General features: G+C 32.7%; 1 protein-coding gene across 2 annotated transcripts; it reads left to right on the top strand.

Moving 5' to 3' along the window:
* The first annotated feature begins 4,109 nt into the window (after window positions 1–4,109).
* LOC131621556 (omega-6 fatty acid desaturase, endoplasmic reticulum isozyme 2) lies at window positions 4,110–9,018 on the top strand. 2 transcript variants are annotated; one of them, XM_058892596.1, is made up of 2 exons: window positions 4,110–4,264; window positions 7,358–9,018. In XM_058892596.1, the coding sequence occupies exon 2, from the start codon at window positions 7,368–7,370 to the stop codon at window positions 8,520–8,522; it is 1,155 nt and encodes a 384-aa protein (XP_058748579.1). In that variant the 5' UTR covers window positions 4,110–4,264; window positions 7,358–7,367; the 3' UTR covers window positions 8,523–9,018. The 2 variants fall into 2 exon arrangements, with proteins under 2 accessions (XP_058748579.1, XP_058748580.1); XM_058892597.1 differs by lacking the exon at window positions 4,110–4,264 and adding an exon at window positions 6,960–7,268.
* Window positions 9,019–9,474: the final 456 nt, after the last annotated feature.

Below are 9,474 nucleotides of genomic sequence, written 5' to 3'. Positions count from 1 at the left end.
CTTCTTATCTAAAAAAGTAGCTTATTTTAGAAACACTTGAAAATATGTTTCTGGTGAACATTCAACATTCTTCAGAACTGCTGATGTTACTTTAGAAAGGATTAATAGTTCTTCTGAGGTGTGTCAACACTGATTCTGATGATCTTTTATATAGCAATCCATAATCAATCAAAATAATGAATCTGCACACTCAAGAAACTATTAGAGTACAAAATTGTTACATAAAATAAATATATTGTTATCCTCAAAACTAAAGATTGAGTGCAGAACCAAATCATGTTCTAACATAGGTTTTGAAAGTACTGGATATAGGACCACTTTAGTTGGTAATCCCGTACTTATACCATTCTCTTGGATTTTATGAACCTATAAAAAGTGTTAATGAAAGAAGACTTGGCGACCTTTTGGGAGAGACTGTGTTATGAAGAAGGGGTTGATCCTTCATATGTAGGGCCCTCTATGCAAAAGAGGTGTGTCATTGAAACCCATGTAATAGTGAATCTAATCGATGCTATGAGAGGAAATAACTTTGGTGGGAAAATAAAATTGATCTTTATGTATACTTGGTTTTTTCGTCGTTAATTAATGAATGCTAATTTACTTTTCCTTTGTCCCTGTAGATAACACGACTTTAGATATTGTGGACTCATTAAATTATCTTTTCGTGAAAAAGAAAGCTAGCTCGATAGTCATTGTAACTGCCATTTATTCTCCTAGTCATACTCCTATCATAATAGAGGTAATCCTTGAGAGACTTTCAGGGGATGCTGTGGCTCTGTTTGCGGTTCAGTCTTCACTAAGCTGTTATGGTCAAGTCCAACCTTCCTCCAAATGGTCAGATAAGGGGTATGACGACCGAACTCTAGTTTTTGTTGAAGACAACGACAAAAGAGGCCTAAACCATTATCTCTTTTAGGAATAAGGCACGTACAAGAGACCTAAGTTATATGATCATGCTCATTCCAGATTTACTCTACCTGACATTGAAACTTCTCATGCTCTTCTTAGGTTTCCTGCCATTCTCCAATACAGGGTACCTCGTACCTCTCGAGAAGCGTTGAGTTGTATACTTGAGCAAGATCTCACTTACCTCTAAAATTTGTTGGAACAAAATTGTTCATATCCCTTGGGTTTTGATGATAACAAAGTACTTAAAAAATAACTGGGTATACTAACATTTGTTTAAATGTGAAGGATCATAAGCTTAAAATTAACATGGTTCTATCCTTGTTAATTTGCTTATATAGAGAACCTAAAGTCTTAGATTATGAAGGATCAGAATCTGGTGACTCAAACTCGGTATCTCTTCTTCTGGTGACAGCTCAAATTCTGATGACTTGAACTAAAGGTGCTTAGCTTCTGGTTCGCACTCTGCCTATAAAGCAGAACCATCTTGTCAAAGCCAAATTTTGGGAGAATGTCAACTAGAGTTTTTGCAATGCAAGACTCAAGAAAAGTTGACACGACATCTTAAGCCTGCTTCAACATATTGGTAGATACCTAGTATGGTTAAAGGCATCATACGAGGAAGATGGTTATGAGGTAACTAAATCATCCTATAAGCAACAAATTAAAATTAATGCTAATTTGGTTGGAGAAAATGATAAACTTATAAAATGCAACTTAGATCTTAACGAGTATTTAGAGTATCTTGAAGAAACCAATAAACTGCTTAAGTTAGAAATAATTGATATTAGAAAATGAAGAGAAACATGTGAGACTTTTGTCTCTTTGGAAAATGAAGTAATTCAATTACATGAAACCCTAAGTAAATTTACCAAAGAGAGAGAAAAACTTGACTTTATCCTATCAAGTTAGAGGTCTTCCTTAAGTAAAAATGAATTATGATTCAAATCAGATAGAAAACCTAGTAAAGGTTTAGATCATAAGGAAAAAAATTGTCCAATTTATAAGGCACACACTACAAAAGAGTTGGCCATTTAAAGCCCTTATGTTTTGAAAAATTGAAAAGTTTTAAAGGTAATAACCCTAGACCTTGTGGAAAAACTAACGCACCATTACCCATAAAATTTGGGTACCAAAGGTGAAACCTTAGTGTTTTGCGTATATGTTTTGCAACTCAAAGCTTCAATGTTTATTAATGAATGTCTTTGATCTAATAATGTACTATGATCAAAGCAGGTATTGTTGAGAATATCTCAACATTTATGACCCTTACTCATCAGTTAAGCCTCATAGCAAGTTAAATGGGTATGTCTGAGATGGACTTACTCATCTCATTGTTTAAATCAACTCTTGCATCCAATGATACATAGATAATTACACACCATAATTTGATCGGCGATCCTTTTATGAGAAATTTTATCAAGGCCTATTGATAATAGACAATACATTATTTTAAAGTCAAAATAATCAGAAAAATATGATTAATCCTTTAAAATAGTGGATTTAATTTTGCTCATTTTGATAGATTTTGTCTATTAGCCAAAAAGATAAGTTTCCAAGTGTTTTATAAAAGTAAAATGAAAATAAGGGACAAGGGTGCACGTTGACGAAACACATTAAAACTGAAATGATTATGTTTACTATACATCTCTGACCTTTAAAGAATTTTGAGTATTACGTGTTTAATTGACAATGTTCCCCAAAAGGGATCCCTAATATGCAAACGTCGATTTCAAACCATCACATGGCTTCACTTGCAAGCAAGATTCAAACCATCACCTAACTCCACTTGCAAGTCAAATTAAAACCATCAACTGACTCCACCTCTAATCAACGGTGCCAATATGATGTGAGACTTAAGCTACTAACTGATGACTAAAGGGTTATTGTTCCAGATTGGACTTTTAGCTTATCTAAATCCAATACCACAACTTCAAAATTATATAAACTTAACACGACCACATCAAAGTTACATAAACTTAATACAACAACATCTTAAGGTACACCACTTAATCTTAAAAATTCCCCAATTACTATTAACTTGAGCATTAGATTATTGCATATCGTCTCCACAGAAATTAACAATAAATATTCTAATTAACAACATAATCAAACTATAATCCATCCATCTGTTGTTAACATTGTGAACTCGAGTTTTTCACGAACAATTAACATAATATTTTAACTTTAAAATTAAATACACATTTTTAAAAAATATGTAGTTCACATTTAATTCTTAATGTATATCTTTAAACATAAATTATATTAGTCTTCATTATAGAGGGGTGTCATCTTCACACCAAAAACCAAACATGTTACAACTATCCCATATAAAAATATAAAAAATACAACTGTGCAATTGTTGGCGTTTATAAAAAAATACTAAAAATATAAAACCGTATAAAAATACGGTGTAAGTGTCAGTTTAGTATAAAATTATCATTTTTCTTCATTATATCGTAACAAGTGTTACATACGATAGACAAAAAGTGAGGGGTTAAATAGTATATTTAGTGCAAATTTATTGAAGAACATAAATTTATACTACCTCTATTTCTAATTATATTTCTAATTATAAGATTCTTTTGAGTTTTTTTTTTTCTTTTTTATAAGACACTCTCAAATTTCAAAGTATTTTTTTTCTCAAATTCCTAATTATATTACATATTTTTCTACCATCTCTAATAAATACAATTACATAGTATACATTAACTATTTATTTCTCTACTCAAAGATAAATTTGTAAAATTATACAAAATAGTTCATAAATTTATTACTTTAACAAACTTTCTTAATTTCCGCAATTTATTCTATGGAATCTCTTATATTTAAGGACGGAAGTAATAATTAATAATATAATTAAAAATACAAATTGTTAATAGAACTAAAAATACAAATTAAAATAAAATTATACCGAATTCAAAAATGTGGTGTCAAAACAAGTTGTTGTCAAATAATATCTAATGAGAAACTATGTGTACAAATGAGGTGTATGGCTCTAAACCGTTGGGGCCTGGGGGCATAGAAAAGGTACATAGAAGATGAAAAAAACTACGTGGATTATGCGTGGACAGTAGTAATACCCTTGTAGAGAGAGATAGAGAGAAAAATAAAACAAGCGAATGTGAAAGAGAAAAATAAAACATCCCATCCCAATTTGCGAACAACACGTTAAAAATACCAAGTGGGTCCCACGACCCGGGAGAGGAAGGTGCAAAAGCAAACCAGTTCCACAATAAATACACCTCTATTTCGCAAACATTTAGCCTCGCCTCGCCCCCCCTCTTATCCCTCCCTCTTCATCACAACGATTCTGCGGCGGCGCTTCAACAACTAAATCCTCTGTTTGCACTTTCAGGTTTCTTCTTCTTCTTCTCAATTTTTTTCTCTTCAATGTCACGTATAGCTCTATCTAGATTTTCATTATACAACATTAGATCTAATACCCTGCCCTCATTCTCCTTAAATTTCTTAGATCTCCTCGTTTCCATTGCAAAATTTTCATCTGGTTTTGTTAATTTCGTATTGATATTGAACAATCCTTATCCTTATACTATTGTACGTATATTTTTCCTCCGTGTATTTGGAACCTCCATTATTTTCATGCTGTGTTCAACATTCGTGATTTCTCTATCAGATCTAACGAGAAATCTTATATTTCCGTATAGTTCGCCGTATATTCAGGATTAACCTAATCTCTCAGAAGAAAACTGCATAGTTTTGATGTTCATTAATTTATTTTATCAATTGAATGGAATTTATGAATTATGAATGTGTATTTTTCTCTTGCGGATCTCGTTACTATGATTTGAGATTGATTTTCTTCGTTCAATTCATGTTTGTTTGCTGATGAGAAGGAGTGGCTATTTGTTTTTTTGTTTAAATTTGTATCGTGTCAGCATCGATTGTGAGATAATGAGTTTTTTTAAAACTGATTTTGACAACTTGGTGGGTAAGTTGTGTATATTTGAATTAATTAATTTGAGTGCAAAATTGAAAGAAATCCCTTCCAGCCGGCAATTTTTAATGTTGTTTGAAAATGCTGAATAATTTGGACGGCACGTTAGTAGAACTAGATTTATATTCAACATTTTGCATTTATTATTTTGAACGTACAGTTAAAAAGCGAACTAGCTTTCGTAATACTCCCTCCTCCGTCCCAAATAGGCCTGGAAGTAGGCCAGGCCGATAACAGGGGCCTACAGGCTAGCCTATATAAGCTCAGGCCAGGCCATACATTATTTTTAAATAGTAAAGGTCTAGGCTTTTTTATCAGCCTATTTAGTTAAAAAGGCCAGGCCTCAGGCTCTAAAAAAAGCCTTTTAAGCCTATCAGGACGGCTTATTTAAATAAATATTAATACTTTTTATTATTATTATATTATGTTTTGTACTTTGAATTAAAATACATTAAATAAAACTTGGTTATGTTGAAGAAGTTGTGAAAATAAGACGAAAATACGTTATGAACATTGTTCTCATAAGTTCTTTTAGTTAGTTAGTCTATTTAAGTATTATTTTAATTGCTTATTTACATATATCTAAACCAAATAGGCTTTTATGTAGGCTAACAGGCTAACCAGGCCTTCGAAAAGACCAGGCTCAGGCCTAAAAAATAAGCCTACAACAGGCCAGGCTTAGGCTTCTGTTTTTTTGACAGGTCAGACTTAGGCTTGGCAAAGCCTAGCTCGGCCCAGCCTATTTCCACCCCTAGTCCCAAATTATCGATTAGCAATGGCCCACTTTAGATTAAAAAACTTTCATATGAAAAGGAGAGAATTGTGAATTATTCTGATATATTTAAAATTATATTAATATTAAGTGGGAATAATAAATTAAAAATATTTATTAGAGGGTATAATTGAAAGATTAAATACAAAATTATATTCATAATATAAAATGATAAGTATTTTAGAGAAATTTTTTAAATGAGACATTTATTTTGGATAGTACCTACTGTTATTTTTTAAAACTTAATGTTATTAACTTAATTTATAATACAATTACTTTCTCCACTTAATAAACAAATATACTTTTTTTAATTTTTTTTTAATAAAAACTCAGTTTATTACTCGAGCTCAATTATTTAGTTTATAATCAAGACTATCTCAATTAATAGAGACTTTATATATTCACAATTTCACCTATTAAATATTTTGTGAGGCCATATTTAATCATTATTTAATTTTAAAAGTTTTGAGGCATGGCACAATAGTCTCCTTTGGACGCCCGCCTATTTATAATAGTAGTATAGTACTGCTTGTTCATGGAGATTTATGAATTTTTTATTAAATCAAAACTGAATAATAAAAATGTATTAATGAGAGTAATCATCACGTGAAATGTCCGGGTCGTGTCATATGATAAAGAATATATTGTGTGCAGGAAACAAATGGAAAGTTTGGTAAGATGCTACGTGCCGGGACCACAGATTATTATTTTATTATGGGCCATTGATTTCTTTTTGGCAACTTTAATATACTTGTTTTTTTAGTGAGACAATTGATTTTATTGTCACATGAAGGATACTACTCTCCTTGTCTATTTATAAGATATTTTTAAGTATATTAAAAATTAATATTAGTATAATTTATGCGTATGCATAATTATTTTTATTAATGCTTAATTACTATTTATGCATAAACGTATTTAATATTAATCTGTATTAAAAATTATATTTAAGAACCGAATCTTATAATTAGAGATTGAGGTGGGGGGATATATAGCAATTAAACTTCTTGATCTTGATTAGTACTCTATGTGCATCACATGTAATTACCATCTAGAGTCCCCGGTTTTGAGTACAGAAAAATCTCCACAACATGTACAAGGGTCAGTGTTTTTGTTGTTTGTTTAGTGAGGCTGGTTTTGCTAGCTGTATTTTTGTGCTTCAAAAACAATAAATTATTTCCATGAGTTTTGTCCTTTATGGATCCTCGCGTGGTTGATTAATTTATTCTATAAATTTAATAATAATAATAATAATAATAATAATAATAATAATAATAATAATAATAATAATAATAATAATAAAAAATATAATAAAGTACCTAACGTGAGGATGGGCCACCACTAGACTAGGCAAACCAAATTCATGTAAGCCAGGCAAATAAAGTTCACTATAAAGTTTTTGGTAGCTGAGTGATTAGAGGTTTAGAGTTGTTTATTTGGCACTTGCACATACACACACTACTTGCGGTGGAGTTTGGAGGTTCTTATGTGTTGGGATAGGGTTTTGAAATCTAATATAAATTAATAATAATAATTGTAAAATAAAAACAATTATAATATGCAGACACAGTAATTCTAAGCAAGATATGATATATTGCTGATAATCCTAGATTGAAAATTTCAGTGTTCATAGTAAGTAATGTACTAGAAATTGTATATGTAGACCTGTGTTCATTGCTTAGAAGAGTGTTGTAATGAAATGTATTTTTGTATTATGGCAGGTTGCTGAAGATGGGAGCTGGTGGCCGAACCTCTGTTCCTCCTTCAAGCAGGAAATCAGAGAATGACACTGTGAAGCGGGTGCCATTTGAAAAGCCTCCATTTAGTCTCGGCCAGATCAAGAAGGCTATACCACCTCACTGTTTTAAGCGTTCTGTTATCCATTCATTCTCCTATGTTGTTTATGACCTCACCATAGCCTTCTGCCTCTACTACATTGCCACTCATTACTTCCAGAACCTTCCTCAGTCTCTCTCTTTCTTGGCCTGGCCTGCCTACTGGGCTGTCCAAGGTTGCGTCCTTACCGGTGTTTGGGTTGTTGCACATGAGTGTGGCCATCATGCATTCAGTGACTATCAGTGGCTTGATGATACAGTTGGCCTTATTCTTCACTCTGCCCTTTTAGTCCCTTACTTTTCATGGAAATACAGCCATCGCCGCCACCATTCCAACACTGGTTCTCTTGAGAAGGATGAAGTCTTTGTTCCCAAACAAAAGTCCAGTATCTATTGGTACTCCAAATACCTTAGCAACAACCCACTAGGAAGAATCCTCACCATTACTATCACACTCACTCTTGGCTGGCCTCTTTACTTGGCTCTCAATGTTTCAGGCAGACCTTATAAAGGATTTGCTTGCCACTTTAATCCACATGGTCCTATTTACTCAGATCGTGAACGACTTCAAATATATGTATCAGATGCAGCGATACTTGCAGTATGCTTTGGGCTTTACCATCTTGCATTAGCCAAAGGTCTTGCCTGGGTTGTGTGTGTTTACGGAGTTCCACTGCTCGTAGTCAATGGATTCTTGGTGTTGATCACATTTTTGCAGCATACTCACCCTGCATTGCCACATTACGATTCCTCAGAGTGGGACTGGTTGAGAGGAGCTCTAGCAACTGTGGACAGAGATTACGGAATCCTGAACAAGGTCTTCCATAATATTACAGACACTCATGTGGCACATCACTTGTTCTCCACAATGCCACATTATCATGCAATGGAGGCTACCAAGGCAATAAAGCCAATTTTGGGAGACTATTATCGGTTGGATGAAACACCGTTTTACCAGGCATTATGGAGAGAAGCAAGAGAGTGTATCTATGTTGAGCCAGATCAAGGTACTGAGAGAAAAGGTGTGTTCTGGTACAACAATAAGTGGTGATTTTTAGAGCTGCTAAAGCATGTTGTCTATCAGGTGAAAATGTTTGAACTTCTCTCAGGATGTTATGTTATCACTTGGAGAATAATTTTGTTGAATCCTGATATTTGTAGTAGTAAACAGTATTAAGGTAGTTTGCTTGAATTCTGAATAAGATATAGCATTTCTGAACATTGTATTTATTGCACCATGATTTAAAATCAGTGCATTATCTATCTGTTAAGAAACTTATTGTTATTCTTGTTCTTGATTTGTCTGTAAGAACTATGAATTCACATATTCTGTGTTAGACTAAGAGTTATGAATATGTCTGTAACTTTATGTGGTCAAGTCTGTTTGATAAAAAATAAGATGTGTAACACCCGAGTGATTCATTCCAAATTAGAGTGGAGGAGGGTGTAGATCATTAGGAATATTAGTGTTATAAATCTGCTTTCTGAACACTGGGGCATGTAAAATAAATGAATCATGTAATGTTTCTGCTTTGTCCTTGTTTTAATATGTTTCTTATCCCGTTAATCACATTTTCTGTCCTACTATATTGAATATGGCCCTTCATTCTCAACACTATTGTTGAGGAAGGACTAGGAGTATAGGTACTGCATACTGGGGCATAATATTGGAGTTGGTTTTCAGAGAAAATGAGCCCCCTGAGAACTATTGAACTATAATATTGAAATTGCTTGTTTATTTTCTCCTAATAAAATTAGATTAGGAGTTTTAGAACAATATTAGGAGGTATTGGTAGAATTGTTGAGACCAATCAAAAAAGATTAGTTTAGGGATTAATTTTATTTTAGTCAAAGCATTACTTTTTTATTTTTATCCAAAAACTAATAAGTGCAACCGATTCGTAAATTCAGGATACTAAATGCCTACCTCACTCTGACTATATAAAACTATTACATGTGTGCTAAGAGCATCCACATCCATGCTATCTAAATTAGTGGTATAA

The sequence above is a fragment of the Vicia villosa genome, unplaced genomic scaffold, assembly GCF_029867415.1.
Source record: "Vicia villosa cultivar HV-30 ecotype Madison, WI unplaced genomic scaffold, Vvil1.0 ctg.000009F_1_1_3, whole genome shotgun sequence".
NCBI lineage: Eukaryota > Viridiplantae > Streptophyta > Magnoliopsida > Fabales > Fabaceae > Vicia > Vicia villosa.
Note: the sequence above shows the minus strand (reverse complement) of the source record. Positions and strands in the feature narration are given on the sequence as shown.